The 20715-nt window shown below is 43.5% G+C and overlaps 1 protein-coding gene across 2 annotated transcripts in view; it reads left to right on the top strand.

Annotated features, from left to right (window-relative positions):
* LOC111855051 (metabotropic glutamate receptor 4-like) overlaps nt 1-18141 on the top strand; it is a 253692-nt gene extending 235551 nt beyond the window's left edge. For both annotated transcript variants that reach the window (XM_023833665.2, XM_023833666.2), the window contains exons 10-11: nt 13331-13577; nt 15949-18141. In XM_023833665.2, the coding sequence (XP_023689433.2) occupies nt 13331-13577; nt 15949-15998 (297 nt within the window). In that variant the 3' untranslated portion in view covers nt 15999-18141. The remainder of the gene's footprint in view (nt 1-13330; nt 13578-15948) is intronic.
* The last annotated feature ends 2574 nt before the right edge of the window (nt 18142-20715 follow it).

Genomic DNA, 20715 nt, shown 5'->3' with positions numbered 1-20715 from the left:
ATAACACTGGCATATATACCTCTTCACATTGGCATATATAACACTGGCATATATACCTCTTCACATTGGCATATATAACACTGGCATATACAGTATACCTCTTCACACTGGCATATATACCTCTTCACACTGGCATATATAACACTGGCATATATAACTCTTCACACTGGCATATATAACACTGGCATATATACCTCTTCACATTGGCATATATAACACTGGCATATATACCTCTTCACACTGGCATATATACCTCTTCACACTGGCATATATAACACTGGCATATATAACTCTTCACACTGGCATATATAACTCATGTTCCAATTTACCAGAACTGTCACATCTTTTTAAAGAGCTTTTTTTGACCTAAACTGTTTTTACCTTGTGCATTTCTGTCCTGGTTCAACAAAATAGCCGTATTAATTACGAATGTTAACAGTGGTTTCAGTAGCTGCAGTTTTTTCTGCATATAAATTATTCATGGTTTTTAAATTTTAAATGCCACTTTTATATAAAAATGAACAGTTTTTGCATTTATGTTACAGTTACAGAGCAAAGCATGTTCTTTGACTTAATGTTCTCTCAAATAACAGGCTTACTCATCTAATAATGAGTAGCTTTGCTAGAATTTTGCACTTATTTTAATGCCATTTTCTATTGTCTTAAATCTTGACATTTGCATGGATTCTCGTGATCATTTTATGACCTAACCTGTGCATCTACTTTTTCTCCCATATAACTGATTGTGAATGCAAATGTGTTACTTTCCTGCAGGGCAACTTTGCAAACTACTGCTCATTCTGCAAAATAATACTTTTAATAGCCGCCCTCTTTGTTTAATGTATTTGGCTGCAAACGATTGGGTAGCAGCTAGAGGGTACGTGGGGATTCAACTACTTACAGCTGTCTGAGGAAGATGAGGCTGAAAAGAGTTTGGGGGGATGTTCATACATTCCTCTCATGCTTGATTAAAGGGGCAATTCGTCCCAAAACTGAAAAGGTATATTTTAGTGAGGCTTTAGTGGTATCTGTCCATCTTGGTCGTTCTGCTGGGAGTTGCCACATTTTGAAGATGTCGGGCTTCTCTCAGATATAATGGGAGTGAATCGTATTCTTACTGTGATGATAAAAACTCCAGAAAATACCTTTGAAAAATCCAACACTAATGTCTCGTACCAGAAATCATGACCCAGTTACTCAAGATAATCCACAGACTTTGAAATGATCAGCTTAATCTAGGAACTATTTTCTTCTACCAAACTGCACACTCCGATCATATTACTGTGTAGAAGATATTGCCAGGGTGCTCGCACTTGTATCTTCAATTGCTGTTACATTAGAAGCGAAGGATAATATTTCATTACTGTTAAACATTAATGATTGTTTTACACAGGTATTCACTGTAACATACTGGCTCTTATTCCTCATCCAGCTTCGACTTTGAAAAGCCTAGCTAAACTAAAAATAAATGAATCGCAGGGCTCTGATGGCATCTTACCTATAGTTTTAAAAGAGACGAGGAAGAGATTTGCTGGCCTCTAACTTTACTATTTCAGAAATCCTGTTCTGCTGGTGTGATACTTTCTGAATAGGAGCATGCTGATATAATGTCCATATTCAACAAATGGGATAGAAGTAATCCATCAAACTATAGGCCAACTTGCATAACTGGAAAAGTTATAATCCAAGCGAAAATGGTAGATTACCTGGATTCAGATAAAATTCTAAGGGATAGCCAACACTGATTTAGGAGAGGTAGATCCTATTTAACTAATCATCTTGAGTTCTTTGAGGAAACTACAAGAGAAATTGATCACAAAAAAAATCCTATGATGTGACCTACTTAGATTTCAAGAAGGCATTTGATGACAGGAAGCAGAGGGGTAGTTATTAGAAGCACAATGTCACAGTGGGCCTGCGTTCATAGTGGGGTACCGCAGGGTTCAATTTTAGAACCATTATTATTCTTAATTTACATAAATGATATTGACACCAATATATACAGTAAACTGGTTAAATTTTCAGACAACACCAAGGTGGGAGGTGTAGCAGATACTCAACTAGCGGCATAGAGGCTACAGCGGAATCTTTATTTAATTAGCGACTGGGCTGATACCTGCCAGATGAAATTTAATGTAGGCAAATGTATGGTATTCCATGCAGGAAGCAGAAATATAAAGTACTGATTTTTCTTTTTATGGGTTCTCCTGTAATAAAGGTAGCTGATCATGAGAAAGACCTTGGTGTGTATGCCGATGCTTCCATATCCCACTCTCACCAGTGTGCGGAAGCAATCAAAAAGGCCAGTAGATGTTGGGTTACATCAATAGGTGTGTGGAGTTTAAGTCAAGGGAGGTGATGCTAAGATTATACAATTCCTTGGTAACAATAATTCCTCCTAGAACATTTCATGCTTGTTTGGTCACCTTACCTTAAAAAGCACATTGCTGCCTTTGAAAGGGTTCAACGTAGGGCTACAAGAATGATTCCTGGTCTTAGAGGAATGTCTTATGAGGAGAGGTTAGCTGAGCTTAATCTGTTCAGCCTCGAGTAAAGGAGACTAAGGGGGGACATGATCCAGGTCTATAAGATTCTAACAGGTCAAATGGTTACTTCAATATTAGTTCAAATACAAGAACTTGTGGCTATATGTGGAAATGAATGGGAGAACGTTTTAAGCTGGATTTGAAACACTTAAGTCACAGGTGCAGAAACAGTTGTCTTTAAACACTTCTTTGCACAGCGTGTAGGTAGAGTATGGAATAGTCTTCCTCTTAGTGTAGTGTAAGCTAAAACCCTGGGTACCATTAAATCAAAACTAGATAAGATTTAACTTTAAGCTATTAGATGAGTACTCCCCAAACAAGCTTGATGAGCTGAATGGCCTCCTCTCGTTTGTAAATTTCTTATATTCTTATGTTCTTAACTAGGCAGCTCCTAGCAGAACAACCCATTCATGTCATTCATTCATTCATGTCTTGGCAAAAACACATACTGAGACCTGATGCATTGTTATGTTTAACTTTATTCAGCAGATGCTTTTGTCCAAAGCGACATACAGATGAAGCGTAGAGCACGCTGCAAGCATGCCGCTGTCGAGAAGTGAGGCTGAGCTTCCAGTGAGGCTGAGCTTCCAGTGAATGGCCAGTAACAAGCATTATCAGTGCAGGAGCAGGAACAAGAAGCAAAGCAAGAGCCCAATGAGGCAGTGTTTCCTGCACGATTCCCTTCTCCTGTCAAAATTACTGCCTTTTGTTGTAGTTCCTCCCACCATTTTGCTAAACTCATGTCTATTTACATACTCATCTCTGTAACATGTGACTCCATGTTCATATCCACAATTGATGTCTGTGACTCAACCCAAACCCGATGTGCTCTGGTTATATCTACCAGATTTAAGAAAAAAAAAACAAATACGCAAGTCACTTTTAGTTCTTGCTGGGTCCTTTGCCAGCATCTGACTAGAAATGGAAAAATCGTGGCAAAAGCCTGCAAATATTTTCGGATACACATATGATTAATATTTCCACAAGTTCCGGTTCAGTTTGGATTTTAGATTTGCTCATATAATTTGGGCCAGGTTGGGTTTGAGCTCAAGGTCTTGGGTATGGGCCAACCTCAAGTTTTAATTTCAGATCCATAAAGTACCCTAATCCAGTGATCCAAAGTCCCTCAGAGCTGCCACTGTGTTTTAGAAAAAGCCTAGAAAGGCAGACAGAGACCCTAAGCACCACCGACCATAGGAGTCTGGTTGAAAGTTTGCCGGGTGCAGAAAGATAGGACCCTCCATAAAAGCATGATATAGACAGACGCTAATAGGGTAGCAGGAAGTACTGGAGCAGCTTCCTCAGAAGAGAAGAGAAGAGAAGAGAAGAGAAGAGAAAGCCAGACCAGACTCAGCTGTATCTGTGGTTCCCTGTGCAGTTTTGTGGACAGCCTTTGTTTCCTTATTTACACTGAAAATGGGTTTAGGTTTTGTGAGAGAGGGAATTCAATCACACCATATACTTCTCTTCAGGGCCCACTGGACACGTGAAAGGATTACATGCTGCATACCACTAATGTATACTTCTGTCCTGCAATGGGATTTGTTCTCCGTCGACAGACTGCAAGCAGTAAACAGCGATATTGCGTTTGCCCCTCGGGGCCGAAGGACTGGAATCTTCTATCGACTCTGAAATCTTGCGCTGATTGGGATATCGGTATTCGCAAACGGACTTTGACAAGCTAGGTAAACGTATCACAGATTCGCTGAAGAGGTACCACCTGCCGTTTGCCGTGCGACATATGGTCACACAGGAGCTGATATTGCGTCTGCTGAATCCTTGGAATGGGTCGCTTCGTGCTCACAAAAACATAAAAAATGTGTTATTTGAGGTTCTTGCAGGAACAGCGATTGAATTCTTGCTTTTGTCTGTGGTATTGCAGCTCAAAGACAAAGTTTTAAGAATCGCTCCTGGTCAGGTAAACAGAATCACCCGACATGGGGGTAAGGCTGGGAATATCATGACAGCTAGGGGACTGGGATTTCCTTTTTCCAGCTTTCAGGGACAACAGACAAAAACATCTTTTTGGCAACAACTTTGGCAAAAAAAGATAACTCTGCATAAAAGCTGGGTATGTGTGTTGGTGGGCAGTAATCAGCAGAATGGCTTTTAGATTTTTTGAAATATGTTGTACTTGGTCATGTGCTTCTTGATAATTTTATCTTCTGTTCTGTAGACACATGACCTTGGTACCTTAATACCAGCTCTCGAGCTACGATCCAGCTTCGATGGCTTTGGATTAATGTTGGATCTCGCAGAAAGCTAAATTACATAGATTGCACTTTGAGTCATGCAGCCAGGCAGCCTAAGGTCTTCAACCTGCACCTTCTCATCCCAGATGTAAACCTTCTCAAGTACTTTCCTGTGAAAGGCGCTTCTCTAAAGCAAAACAAAATGCGTCCTGAAATAGGCTTCAGCTCAGAAGCCTGCCTGAACCTTATTTAAACGCCAGTTGAGCTAACCTTGTAGCTTTACTTAAGCGTAGAGATTGTCCAAGAGCTCTGACTTTTGTTTTGACCTGAATCACCTTTTACTGTGACTACCAATTCATCAGATAATGCCGCCTGGGTTCTTATAACACAAGTCAAATGTACAGATCAATGCCGTCAATCCTGAAAAAACGCGCTTTTCCCTAGATATGTCAGACAGACGTCAACAGACAAGTTATTTGAGTTTTTTCACCGCAATGGACAAGTGCAAAGAAAGATGCTACTTTTCCAAGGCCTTTCACCTGAATGTCTGGCTTCTGTAGTTTTCATTCCACTGTATAAAGGTGATTAATAAGGCACAGGGCTAATATGAAAGCTAACATGCCATAATGATTACAAAATAAATATATATTGGGCAGTTTTATATAAATGTTAAAATGACATATTTGTTTAGACGTATACAGTTACGTTCTTTGTATGCACACGTGCATTGCAAATATTTTTTATCTGTTTTATTCAGTTCAGTTTTAATGTCATTTCTCCTTAGACCAGAACTGTACAGTGGAATTGCAGTGCCGCCTTTAACAAACGTGACTGTTTCACGCCTCCACTCTCTGCATGTTCTCACTCGCTCACGTGGGCTTTCTTGGAATATGGCAGTTTCTTGCTGCAGTTAAAAGCATGCAGTTGGGTTAATCAGCATCCAGTGTGTATGATGTGGACGCGTGTGCCCCCGCAGTGAGCTGGCATCCCGCCCAAGGCGTGCCTTTGCTTTGATCTTTGGGCTCCCTGGGATAAGCTCCAGGCAACACTGGCTGGGAGAGCTGCAGGATAGTTGGCTGTTGTTTTGCAGAATGCAGTAAAATAACAAAGCAGTATGTTAAACATGAGGGTATAAATGGGAAGGGGAGTCAGGGACTTGTTTGTGGTAGTGAATGTGCCTCAGTCATCTAATGCAAACCTTATTTCCGGTATAATTGTTTCACCAGTAGACAGATCCAGACTATTGTCGGCAAGAGGTTTTGGGAGGCGAGGCTGTAAGCAGATTCCCCATCGATGGGCATCATTTATATGTGGAATTGGGGGAAATATAGAAAAGGGGTGGTGACGAAGAGAAGCACCTCTTCTGACCTATAGGCAGTGGCATGAGATTGGGGGCGGAGTCTGTCTGGAGGAGGCGGTGCCTTCAGGGTGAGCTTATTCCCAGAGCCTGAACAGCCGGCTTGCCCTCTCTTTCTTATCCTGTTCTTCTCCCCAGTGCAGACTGTAAGACAGTCCTGCCCCATGGTTGGACCAATGTGGTTGTTGTCCATTTCATGTTGGCGCTTCTTGTGACCGACTATGAAAAAAAAATAAACCACAGTTACCAACAGCGTGCTTGGTGCTGATCGCCCCCTGCTGGTGCGCAGGAGATCTCCAAAAACACAACAACAAAATCCTTATAAATTGTCTTGCAGAAGATAAAACCCTCACTACTGTTACAGTTGACCATTTCAGATGAGCAAAGCTAACACGAGGCTAATATTATACATGCTTCCAAAGTGCATCGTTTGTCTAGGTCAGAAAAATCAAATCTGTCATACAGAATCCTTGGTGGTTAAAAATGAACTGATATAAGTACTTTGTATGCTGCATACTAAAGTGGCCCTAAATTATTAATCTCTAGAAGGTTAAGGCTTCTAGGGCAGTTATATCGACCAGATTTTCAGTGTTTGAAATTTGGAGTGAGGCGTTTGTATTCCTCTTAACCCGTACTTATGAAAGCCTCAGTCATTCAGTTGCGTTTGAGATTTAATTATGATAAGCTAAAAGAAAATACCTTGCTAGGCTAGAGAGTTTACTACTGCACCAAACAATCACTTAAGGAAGGAAATCCTTAAATACAGTTTTAGTGCCAGAATCATAGACAGAAATGTTCCATAGGAATTATTTGTAAGTTATTGGAAATGACAGGTAAATGGTAGGGTGGTCTTCACTGCTTCACAAGCTGAAAAGTATTTTAGTAACACAATTAACATCAAGCCCCTTAATGAGGTGCTTGTCTGTCTGGTTGGCTGGATTTTTGTCTCTGAGAAATTTTTTGAGACATAAAAAACCCTTATTATACTCTCTCTGGATGGACACTTTTGTCACAGAAGTTCTCCAGAAAAGCATTGTCTAAAAATGCCCCGGAATGGTAATGCTACAAGTCATCCAACAAGCAGGGCCACAGGGCATTGTTTAAAAATGCCCCAAATTTGTAATTGGTAATCCAGTCCAGGAGGGTAATTGAGTTAGTATGTTTTTAAGTGTGTTTTTTGTGTCACCTTGCACCTTGTCTGTTGTCTCCTGTCTCTTCGTGCTGAACCAAAAATGTTTCATATATTAGGGTAAATTAAATAGCAAAAGCAATCAGTGCATAAAACTAATAACCTGTGGTTATGGCACAATCCCAAGGTCATTGTATATTTATATATTTTTGAGGCAGGTCTAGACATGTCTCTCCAGTCAGTTTTACTCACCCTAGCTCTTCTACGCAGAAGAATAATCATATCACATCTGCTTTAGGTGTTGGTGAACGAAGCACACTGATCATAAGGGATCGAGTTCTGCCAGGATCGCAGATGAATGTTAGCACATTCAAAGAAAAGAATGTATCAGTACAAACACTGTGTGCTTTCAGGGGATGTATATGACTCTCAGGTTGACAGTTCCGGCCTCCGTTCCGGAATATGCTCCGTGCCTGTTGTCCGCCGCTCAGCCTTACCTTAATATTAAAATAACCTCTTTCCATTTTAGGTATGTCTATCAATTATTATAGAAACATCATTTTCACAGGATCCCTTTGTGAGGCATTGAGTGAGTTGTTCTCCCTGATACATTGTACTTAGGTGTTTGATGTATATCGATACATTGTACTTAGGTGTTTGATGTATATGTATATCGATACATTGTACCTTGTCCTTCCCCTGCTGTCTTTGACGTGTTTCTGCTTCCTCACACTGAGTGCGGATTTCACCCCAGTACCTGGTTATTAGACCTTTCGTTTCTTCCCCTCTGAAAATTATGATTTTAAGTTCATGAATATATACCACTGCATAAAATTAATGGTCTAAAAATGGTAATGGGATAAATGGAATGATTCATGGTTTGACTCGTTTAAAAAAGTGTGCGTCAAATTTAGCACTATCACTGCCTGGGTCACATTTGCTGGAAGCAGTTTTTTTCTCTTAGCGTGTGACTTTGGAAACGCCACGGAATTCAGTTGCTCTCCTTAATAATGCAACATGGGGTGACCAGCAGAGTGGCACGCTGTAGCGTGTTTGATAGTGAAAGTGCGTGAGAAAGAAACCCAAGAGGGAAGAAAGAAGAAACCCAAAAAGGGATTAGGCAGCGAAAGATGGCTTTTCTGGGGCTATCTCTCTGGGGCTATCTCTCTGGGGCTATCTCTCTGGGGCCATCTCTCTGGGGCCATCTCTCTGGGGCCATCTCTCTGGGGCTATCTCTCTGGGGCTATCTCTCTGGGGCCAGCAAAGTGGTCAACAAAATACGAACTGTAAGTATAGAGTGTAAAGCTGCAGACAGAAAAATAAAAATAAAATTGGACCGGTGATTCGGAAACTGTAGAAAGGATAGCAAAGAAATGGCAAAAATGGATTTGGTGTTTATTATTTGTTTACGCGGTTTTTTTTTTGGGGGGGTGGGGGGTCACTGATGAATTAATGTTGGGGGGGGGGGGGGTCACTGGTGAATTAATGTTGGGGACAATTGAATCTAATCAATATACAAACCCGCATCACCTAAGCATCCTTACGGTAATGGCTGTGAGTCAAGTACTTCCTCCCCTCTGGTGCCTCATTAAATTGTGTGGAGATTTTTTAAAAAAAATATTTATTTATGTTTAGTTGATGGATTTGTGAGACCTAATAAATCGGTCCTCCATTTTTGTCAGTTTTAGTAGTCATTTTCTTAGTAGAATTAATATTTTGTTTTCCATGTCAATTGTAGTTGTATAATGTAATATTATGCAAGTATGAAAAATGCAAAATGACAGGGAAAGGCTAAATGACTTGGGAATCTTTTGACTATCATCACTAAATTTGGCGCGTAGCTTTTGCAAAAATTGGTTATATTTCCAGCTGTACACCCAGGGCTGGTTATTAATTTAGACAAAGGGCGAAGCACAAAAAACTGAGCCCACTGGCTAGTAATGAAACGTCGGGCTACATTTATAGCAAAAATTCTGAAGTTACACCCCTGTGTAACCACATCGATGTTTACAAGAAAAAGGCAGGTTAAATAATAGATGACAATATGCAGAATATTCAGTGTGTTTCTGTCACATGCTTAGGCATGACTGCGGATGATTCAGAAGTATATTGCTTTTTCTTAGCCTGTGAGCAGGAAAGATACGAGAAATAGAAAAATATGATAATATAATTAAGATGAATAAAACAAAAAGCTCACCGACATTACAGTTATGTGCAGTTGCTGGTGGTTTAATTGGGATTGTCGATGCCTAGATCATTCATTGGTGGGAAGATGCAAGTTAGTTTCAAAGAGGAATCAGCTCAACAAGAAAATGTAATTTGCAAAAGTAAAGCCAGGTAAAACCCCCAGTTAAGCCAGACGCAAAACCAGTGACGTTGCCGCAGATCTCCGTAAAATCCAGCCAGGGTGCAAACTGTTGGGCTGACTGAAGGGTGTGAAGCATTCTGCATGAACACTGAGTAAGTCTGCAGCACTCAGTCATTATCTGCGTGCTGCTATCGCCCGTGGAGAAGGGCTGCCCGTCCTTTTGGGCTGGGGAGTAAATTCGCCCTTCAGTGATGCAGGGGGCCGGTCAGGGGAGTGACGTGTCCTCACCTCAGTCTCCAGAGATGTGCCCTTGTTGGCCTTATGCTCTCGAGCAGCAGAGTCATAAGATTCCAAACACACACACACATACGCACACGCACACACATATACACACACACACACACGTGGACACACACAGACAGACAGACACACAGACACGTGGACACACACACTCATGTTTGTATTCATATCTTTATGGGGACTCTTCATTCATTTCTGTAGGAAACACCCTAATCCCAACAAAGACAACCTTAATTAACCCCTAACCAGCCCTAACCTTAACCATAAGTAACCAAACAAGACGACCATAACCCTACCCAGCCTTAACCTTAACCAAACCGTAACCAAAGAAAGACTTGTGGCATTTTTAGTTGTTTGATAGCATTCATAAATTTATTCTAAAAAATTACCCCACAATGTCAAAATAACAGAATGTTATCACATTGTGGGGACATTTGGTCCTCACAATATATATATACATGACCACACACACACACACACACACACACATACATGTATACCCACAAGGGTATTCATACCACACAGACTTTTTGCTATTTGCTATGTCTTGAATGGTATGGGAAGGTAAAATATTACTTAGGTAAGTGTTTGTGTATATTGTCAGTTGAAAATTAGCTCAAAGGTGGTGCTAGACTAACAATCTACCACTGAGACAAACTCTAACAGAATAACAAGACACAGCTAAGAGTAAGATGCAACGCATTAACTCAACAAGATAATAAATGAAATCAACAGATAAGACAGAAATCAATAGCAGTAATAATCCTTAAACTAAACCGCACATGAAAAAATACATAACTACTAGTGAAGCAATGAGTGATAAACGAATGACTCTAGCTGACCGCAAAGACCAGTGGCCTCTACTACGAAGTCGGGTTACTGGGTTATCGGGGTAACTTGTCAGATTTAAGGTAGTCTGTGCAAAATGTAAGTAAACGAATATCGAGTCCATTTAAACTGTGGTACCATAAATCCGACAAGTTACCCCAATAAACCAGTAACCCAGCTTTGTAGTACAGGCCACAGGGCCCTGTATCACAAAACTGTATTTCTGGTTAGCAGGTTATGTTGCTGGATTTAATGTAATCTTGGCTAAATGTAAATGAATGCAGAGTCCATTTAAAATGGGGTACCTTAAATCCTACAAGTTATCTAGCCAACCAACAAATCTCGCTTCGTAATGCAGGCTCTTAGAAGGATAGACAAGATTATCGGCGGCTCACCAAGACCACCCATTGTACCTGAGCTTCAGAGAGTGCCCATGCAGAAACAGATGGTACGCATGAACATCAGGATCAGGTGAAACTAAAGCTGACTGTGATCCTGATGGTCCTTCCATGTCACAGTCTGGTCCGGGAGCGGGGTCAGTCTGTCCCGTGGCGGAAACATATGGGGTCGTTTCATGCTGCCTTGTCAAGGTGACATTAAAGGTGTCCTGTGATGCCAGGCCATACAGGCACAGTTGGTTTATCTCAGAAAAGATCTCAGATGCCCCCCCCCCCATCAACTCAAACTACAATCCCCCTACAATGACCTTCTGTAGTGAGGCTGTGTCTTCATTGGCTGAGCCCTACTGCTAAACATCACCAGAGCAAAGCAAACCGATGGCATTATATAGATGGAGAGGGAGCAGACAAAGTGTTAATGAGACAGTCTATCGGTACTGGGGCCAAATTTTATTATTACCTATGAATCAAAAATCATCAGGGGTGCCCTGTTTGCACAAACGGTAATATTCATCAGTTGGCCAGAGATTCAGGAGTGATTGTTCAGTAAAATAAACAACTGTATGGGTCAACTGCAACACTGGGGGCAACCAAGGAAATGAAATGATGAGACGGAGCACAGCTCAACATCTGAAACGAGTGAATTGAGCGGAATTGTGCAGCTGGTCGGCATCTTGAAGGTGGCTTCGCAGCACAGAAAAAGTCCGGATCTCATTTGGAGTCCATGCCCGGTAACCTCCTGTCGTCAAGATAATGGCAGGGGGATGCAGTGCCAAAGCTGATTGTATTGAACACGACTTCCAATTAAAACAGCATATGGCACGGTCGATGCGGTCAGTCAATGCAATGTGCGGTGCAAACACCCTGAATTTCTTCATTATCAACAGGTAAACTTGGTGAACTTTGGTTCGAGCCTGTCAGGGTAACATACGCTGACTCGAGTCAGCAGCAGAGGGGGGAGTGGGGTCACAGGCTGTCGTTTAGCGACAATGTCGAGGCCACAAAGCCTGCACCCTGCGTGTTATGCAGCCGCGGCGCCTTTCCAGAAGCTAATCCGCTCCCTCCGTTCCTCTTAAGCTCCATAATTAACGTGACTCCTCCTGTGTGGCTGCTGATAATGGTGTTGGGAGGTGGGGGGGGGGGGGAGTGAGGTAATGGGGGAAGAAAAAGGACAGCATGTAGCACAGCAACTGAGCCGGTGAGCAATAAATAAAAACTACATCCCAAGTTCACGTCCCAGGAGGTCTTTCCACCAGTGTGTGCCAACCGGGTTCTGCTAAGCAGCCCATTAATAACAGGAAAGAACAGCTAAGGACACGAAAGCAGATGCCCCCGCTGCCCAGACTTGCTTACCGGCTTATAGCAGAGCTATTCCAAGACCGATACGTGACCTGGGTCCTCCAAGGGTCAGCTAGCTCCACATCCACCTGCAGGCTGCAGGGCAGGCAAGGCGGCAGGTCAAGCGCCCGGGAATCGCAACACACCCCTGCCCTGTCAGATCCTCGCTAAGCGTCGTCGCTGCAGGCTCGATCACGCGCAACTTTGTTGACGCCAGACGGCATCATTACGGCACTAATTGCAGCCATAAACATTTCCTGGCCGGTACATGTAATCCGGGTGGGAATGCCAAAGAAATCACGCCTCTCGGAGGGCTGGCACCACAGCAGGGATTCTGTGATTTTCCATGGTGCCTTGCACTTCATAGACAAGGTACTCTGATACCCTAAGAGCCATCTGTCCAGATTGTTTCTGCCCACTATCAACACTGGTATTGAAGGAGGCATTGATCGGGGGCGATGGGATAGGACTCTGTCTGTAATTGGAAGGTCGCCGGTTTGAATCCTAAAGCCAACAGAGTGATGCAATCATTGGGCCCTTGCGGAAAGCCCTTAACTCCTTATTGCTGTAGGGGTGCTGCACACTGGCTGACCCCGTGCTGTAACAACCTCCCCCCCCCCCCCAACTCCGACCCCAAGCTTGCTCTCAGCTGTATATGTGTCTCATAGAGAGCCAGGGGAGTCACCATGGATACCCTGCAAATTCAGGGGGTCCCTGCACATGTCAGAGGCCCTTAAATATGTCTTTGGTCTGGAGGGGGGGGCATAGGTGACATTTTGCCATGGCATCCAGAATTTCGAGGAGGCATCCCTGTGGAGAGCATTATGGGATAGGTCAGTGGATAATAAAATATCTTTTCCAAGAAGAATGTTCTTGTGTTAACAGGGCTGTTATTTCTTGTTTCCCCCCCCGCCCGCCCCCCACGCTATGACAGATGTACATCCAGACGACCACGCTGACCATCTCAGTGAGCCTCAGCGCCTCCGTCTCGCTGGGCCTGCTGTACATGCCAAAGGTCTACGTGGTGCTCTTCCACCCCGAGCAGAACGTACCCAAGCGTGCGCGCAGCCTCAAGGCCGTGGTCACCGCTGCTACCATGTCCAACAAGTTCAACCCCAGGGGGAGTCTGCGGCCCAACGGCGAGGCCAAGTCGGAGCTCTGCGAGAGTCTGGAGACTCAAGGTGGGGAACAGGGGGTCCGAGCAGACCTGGGAGGGGGGCTTACAGAGGTTGTACCTTGGTGTCCCCATCATTCTCTGCTGGCTACCGTATAATTTCTTTAGTTTACCCAAGAGTAGCATCTTCTAAGTTCCTATCATTTGGAATTATCCAGCCATCGGTGATTAGATCTCACTGTTTAGGTTTTGGACAGGGACTGATATTAGTGAACGACCTCTGACACCCGGGGACCAAGAAAGATGGAATTAGCCACGGTGTAGCCCAGCTGAGCGCAGTTTCCAACGATAGTGAGTCACAGCGTGGCATGGATTAAGCGGATTCAGCACCAGGTGTCCGCCACTGTGAGCCGCCGGAGGAGTCGTGATCTCTGATTTAATGGGAAAATGCTTCCTGCAATGAACTTTAAAGAGAAGAGGGATTGCAGGCGGCTCTGCGGTCCGCAGCCATTATAATCGATGGCCTTGTCCACATGGCCACAGCAGACTGACTCACAACAGCATCGCGGGGTGCGGTCTGAAACGTCTCCTGAAATATCATATTTGAAAATTAAGGGGCCTGTCAAAACCAGGCCGAATGTAATCTGTCATTATTATCATTCCCTTTCTCCCCGCCTTTATGTAAATGAGGAAGCACCTAACGGGGGGGAGTCTGTGGTAATTATATCAGAGAGGGACACATTTAACATGCCTAGATTTGGACTCTTCCACTCCAATGGGTTCTCCTCCTTAAATTGTGGCTGGAGATTTTGAGCAGTTTGCTCCTGTCCCTGAATATACCAGTGGGGTATATCAGGGGTATTTCAGGGTTTGCCGTCTGCCGACCTCACAGGTGACCCTGTTACACTGGAAATAGTGCATCATAAGGGGACCAGTGAGTTCGGATGAGCTTGTGCAGGCAGGAGCTTCAGCTGCACATATAATGAACAGTATTGACTGCTTGATAGATTTTCTACTTTAAAAAATTAATTTGTCCCCGATTAGTGTGGGCATGATATGTCTGAGATTCTTTGTCAGTCTTGAAAAGCCTTTTGAGCCGTAAATGAGCAGCTCTCGCTGTGTGCCTCCGATAGCCTCCGATAGCCTCCGATAGCCTCCGATAGCCTGGCTGCACAGAAACCAGAGCCTTGATATGCCACCTTCGCTGGGGGAGACAGTGTCAGTCCGGGCCTGAATTCAGTCCTGACTGATCACCATTCCCGGCCCATAATCCGCTCCCCTATTGACAATCTGTATGCATATACTGTAACAATCTGTGGGGCTCCACTCATAGGGAAGCAGAACAGACAGGCCTGAATTTCCAGCACCTTCTTTTGAGACCTTCGGCTTTTTGTGCCTGCAGCACATACTGTACATATTTAAATATGGTGCATTAATCATCGGCATTTGGGGCTAAAAGACGGGGGGGTGTTTACCTGCTTACCTGCCCCCCTCAGCAGTTGCAGCCCAGTCTAAAGATTCATACATACTGCTCTGTCCCATCAGCTAAGGCAACTGCACTGCAACATCCCAGCACCGCAGTGGTTGTGATTGTCGCCAAATGAGTTTGAGTGATATGCCCCCCCCCCCCCCATCTTGGCAGTGAGGCTCACTTTACATCTGCTAAGTGCATCGTGGGGTAGCCTCACCCCCTTTATCTAGGTGTCAGCCCCATGCGGAGGATCCAGGCCACAAACCATAATCCTCCAAGTAGAAATTTGCGTAACAGACACAGATATTCAATAGTAAAAAACATGCAACATTTTTATTTCTGCAAAACCTGCCAATATGCAAGATACTAATTATGTACTTTGAGAACGACTTATAAAGATAGACTGGCTTGGTCTGAATAGTAACCAAAATAAACCCCCAAAACACATGCACTCATATTTCTATCTGTGGTGAAGTCCAGAACTCTTTCTCTGTGAAATCTGCTGTTTAAAAGGCCTTTTGCTTCACATATGAGCACCGCGCTGAAAACACTTGCGCTCCAAGCGCATGCAATAAGCGGGTTTTTATTGCCGTTGCATCTGTACCGGCTATTCAGCACCGCCTGCCTGTCCAACACTATTTACATATTGATCTGGATGAAATGCAACAAAACGTTTATTCTCCAGCCAGCGGTGAAATCATACAGCAGGTGCGAGTGCAGGGAGGGGGAATCGGCGACATGATGTTTGTGTCCCATTTGCTGCTGCCAATGTTCTACCTCGTGCTCTACAGAGCAGAAAAATGTAAGTTTCGCCTTTGAGACCCCGCACTCAGAAGATACCACCTGTCAGGGTTCTGGAGGCTGGAGCTGATGCCCTGCTCCCCCCCCCCTCACCCCCCGCCTGTGCAGGTCCCTTCGGTTCACTTTAGCTCTGTTTTTCTCTCTTCCTCCCTCCCTTCCTGTGCAGCCCTGGCCAGCAAGCAGACATACATCAACTACAGCAACCACGCGATATAGGAGAAGACAGCCTGTCCCGATGCCCCTGGGTTTAGCACTGCAGAGGACGGGACTCATCCACGCTGAAATGCTGCTGCACCGGGAAGGTGGCAAGGCGGGCAAAGGGTTCGGGAGGGAAAAACCTATGAGCCGAAAAAAAAGAAAAAAAAAGATAATAATACCAATTAAAAATAAGCAAATCATGAGATGGATGTTCAGGGGAGCAGGTGTGTCAGGCAGATGCCATACACAGATTCAGGGAATGTTCCGGACAGGCCAAAAACAAATGTGGTAATGATACCCCAGTGACTGAAAGGTAGCTGCTTGTCACGTTAGTTGGGGGGCGGGGGGAGGGGGGAGGGGCGTCGCTGTATAATGACAGTGAGACTGGTAGGACTGTCTTTTCTGATATTCCATCGCTCTTTCCTTTCATTTTCACAACGTGTTAGCTAGCTATTATTTGTTGGGAAAAATTATCTGTGCTATTAAATGAAAAAAATGATTTAATAATCATTCCGATTCTTGTGCTGAATTCTGCCGTTTGACATTTTGTTTGTTTATTTGATGCTGAAGGGCTGAAAAAAATCTTCAGTCAGCTGATTCATCAGCGTCAGTTATTATTGGATGTTCTTTTGGCTATTTATTTTTAGTTTTGTTTTTGTGCTTTTTTTGCCATGGTCACTTTTTAACAAAGAAAAAAGTAGTTTCAAATTATTTTTCAGTTCATACGGAATATGCAGAAAACATTCAGGTTTAATATTACTTTTTCTACAGAGACAAAGAAGGAGCTGTTTATTTTTTGTGACAAAAAAATGGCAGCTTGCAAAAATGTTACATGAAACATTTGTCATTTTTATAAGCTGTCTTTACACCCAAAAAAATCTAAAAAGTAAGATCATCTACGGTTTTATGTATTAATCAAGATTATGGTATGAAGATACATTGCAACAGTGTCTGAGTATTTGCTATTTTTGGGGGTCAAGCATGCCTGTCTGAACTCATGCCGTCCGTGCTGTTTCGTTTACGTCTTGCGGAATGAGCATCGTCAAGTGGTACCACTTTGCTGAAGCCTGCCATCGGTGGGGCCGGACCGGTGGAGACTCCGGGTGGTCCGTCTGTGTTTTGTGTTTAGCTGTTTGCCGCTATCGCCAGTCGTGTAAGCGAGGCCGGTTGCCCCGGGCTACACTGCTGGACAACCAAAAACTAACCCTGCCAGCCATCCTGCCCTGTTCCAGCATCGTTACAGGCCGTAACCCTCGTTACAGCGGCACCGGTGCGGGTGGCCGTCCGCAGCCATCCCCGCTGTAATTAATTATGAGACACATGTTCGAAGAATACAGCCTGGGGCAGTTTTTTAATTAAGTGGATACTTTTTTTTTTGTTTTGATTGATCGAAATCAATTAAAGGATTCAATGAAATATGAAGAAACTGAAGATTACACTGAGATAAAAAAAAAATGAAGAAAAAAAAGCATGTTCATAACATATTGACTATGGAGCTTCCGGACTGGGGGCCGTGTTGTGATGGACAGGTGTGTCCGGGGTGGGTGGCAACAACCTATTTAAGGTGGCGACATCCTATTTAAGGTGGCAACAACCTATTTAAGGTGGCACCATCCTATTTGAGGTCCAACAGAAGGCTGTAGGGACTTGAATAAAAACTCCCAGGGCTCTCGGGGGTTCAAGACGGATGCAGCTCCACACTGACAGATCACTTCTGGGGATCTTCACCACTCAGCTAGTCCTCCCTGCAGAAACAGCAGCAGATGTTGTGGTGGAATTAAGGTGGAATTAATTTCTCGTCCTTTCTTTTCGTTTTCCTGAAATAACTATTGTGTGATTGTTTGTGGTCGTGTAAACAATATTTTACTTTTTTTTTTAAGTGGTTCCACTTTCCATTATTTTATCACTTTCAACACTGTCTGGGATGCAAAATAGATTATGTAACTGCTGACCAAATGAAATGGCAAGTAAATGTATTTTATTCGTATGGATCAATAATGTCTTTATGTATTGAAATATATATATATATATATAAAAATAGATCATTGCAGTGCCTGGATATTTGAATTCTCTATAAAACACATTGGAAAACGTGTGAGCATGTTCATTTTTATACAAAAAAATCTTTCTAACAATAAAAAAAAAAATTTTGCAAATAGAATCCTTGCGTCCCATGTTGGATAAAGAGTATGATCCATTCACTAACATTTACACAAAGCAACTGTTTATTATGCAACTGATTCGAGGCACGTGGTTGATAAAGCTTTATGATTTCCTCCAGGTTACTGGAACTTGAAACGAACACAATGGGTGCATCTGAAATCACATACTTACACAGTATGCACTGTAATTCAGTATAAGCATGCTGTTACCGTACTGTGTACTGTCTGTATGCATGAGAACAGTACGCATGCACTGGGACATAATGTAACTGCTGCCTCTCATATTGACCCCCACTGAAGTTAAAAATTGTACAAAACTGTCAAAGAAACATCATTTATATTTGATGCATCCAATACATCAATTTATACACAGCAGCCAATTGGAATTAATAGGCACACCAACTTTGGTCACATGACTGTCTATCCCAAGACTGCTTCAACCCCCTTCTCACAGCGATTTACTGCATTATACTACAGCAGGTAACTTTACCCGGCCCAAAATTCATGGCCTTGTTTCGTATACAGTTTGCAACAATTCATAACCAGGTCGTAAGAATTGGATGCAATATCTGAAGAGTGAAAAAAAGAGTGATATAATGCATGAAAATACAGCCATAGAACATGAAAGAGATGCAGAATGAATGAAAACAGAAAAACTTTTAGAGCAGTGTTTCCCAACCCAGTCCTCGGGGAACCCCGGACAGTCCACGTTTTTGCTTCCTCTCACCCCCTAGCGTACCTGTACCTGGTATTCGGTGTTCCTGATTGGCTGGGAGCTGGGAGGGAGCAAAAATGTGGACTGTCCGGGGCTCCCCGAGGACTGTGCTGGGAAACATTGTTTTAGAGTATCAAATTTGCTCGGTCGTGAACTTTTCCAGAATCTCCGTCTGGACTATCGAAACCAAGAAAGAACACAGCAGCACCCGCTTGCTGCTGACATCTCTGTGAGCTGCTCAGCCAGATGGAATCAGAGAACAGAAGTGACTCTGTGTTTTGGAGATTCCTCTGTCTCCTTATTTACATCTTTCTGTCAATATTATAAGCACCCTATCATTCACTGTTCACCATCTGTTGTTTAGAAATGAGGGGAACTGGTCACTGATTTGGCAGATAGAAAAACCGTAATACCATTAATGGTTATCATTATAAAGTAATAAAATCAAAAAATAGTGAATATTCTGCACCCTCTGGTCAATCCCATTATTGTTACCTTTCAAGGTGAAATAAAGGTGAAGTTTTAATGTGTAATGTTTAAACCACGACAGTCAGTGCATGCTAAACAGTGCCCTTACCACGCTCTGTTCTCCCGCGCCGTCGATGTTGAAGTCCCATCTTCATCGTGACATAAACAGGGCCACCCTGGCAGGCTTGAGATTGGCACCAAGATGCCCACACATAACATGCAGCAGCCCTGTAAGGGGCACTGTGGGGAATTCTTACCCCTGAGGTTTATCAGCCTGCCCCTGTGAAACACTACGGTACCTTAAACCTTAAAAGGGCCATTTTGGGGCCTGCTAGTCTGTGGGACGCCCTGCCCGCGCTGTCCTGAGACGATACCACTGGCACACTAATACTAGACATACAAAACAATTTAAATGCACTCATACTATGTAGAGGAGCGGGAAGTGATTTACTATCAACTGTAGTGCCTACTTTAATTTGTAAGGCCATTAGCCCTGGAGAGAACGGGCAAAGAATTTAATCTTTTTTTTTCCTCCCACGCAGAGCTCTGTGTGGAACCATAACCATTTTGCTCGACTGAATCAACACCCATACAGGGGTGCCATAAATGGCTGGATAGTCTGAGCCATTCCGGGAGCCCTGATGTGGAAAGGAGAAGATGCCAGCCGTCTGCAGCTGGGGGTCCAGAAGATTTCTAGCCTGGCCTCGCGCACCCATCCATCACCCATAACCGCCTTCCCAGTACAGAGCTGTGACCAGCCTGCAGCCTTTCACTGGCGGCTCAGGAAACTGGACGGCAGACATCTGACTCAGGATGCCAGTCGTGGGACACGTGCTCACAAGCACACAATGAGTAGTTTACTCCATCCACTTAACCAGGAGGAGGCCAGAAGAAAATAAACCCAGGACACTGTGGTGGGACCGTCAGCATCACCAAACAGCAAGCAGCCATAAACCAAAGCAAATCTTTGCCAGCGCCTAGCTGTGCTTGGTCATGCGTACAGTGACTTTCGAGACTGAATCCCAAGCTAATTGTCGCATAGCACTGGACGGTTATCTCTCCGATATAAACTTTATCCTCTGCTGAGCCGAAAAATCGGCTCCTCATTTCTACTTAAAGAACATCAATCTTTTACGCAACAGGAGAGTTTTCCAAGCTTGAAAGAGCACTTTAGTCAGTAACACAAAGTTACTGCTCACCTAGAGCAAAGTGCGCTCAAAATATTCCATTTAACAAGTTTTCTGCTGGATGGTGTCACAGCAAGACGTGGTTTCTGAAAGCTCGTGGATGGATATTGGGACTATTTCACAAATAAAGAACATACACACTGTAGTTACCTTCACTTCCAGGAACACTTACATTATTTATTTCTCAAAAAGCCCCGAAAAGT

The sequence above is a fragment of the Paramormyrops kingsleyae genome, chromosome 8 (assembly GCF_048594095.1).
Source record: "Paramormyrops kingsleyae isolate MSU_618 chromosome 8, PKINGS_0.4, whole genome shotgun sequence".
In the NCBI taxonomy this organism is placed as follows: Eukaryota; Metazoa; Chordata; class Actinopteri; order Osteoglossiformes; family Mormyridae; genus Paramormyrops; species Paramormyrops kingsleyae.
The sequence above is the reverse complement of the archived record's forward strand: the minus strand, read 5'-3'. Positions and strand labels throughout refer to the sequence as shown.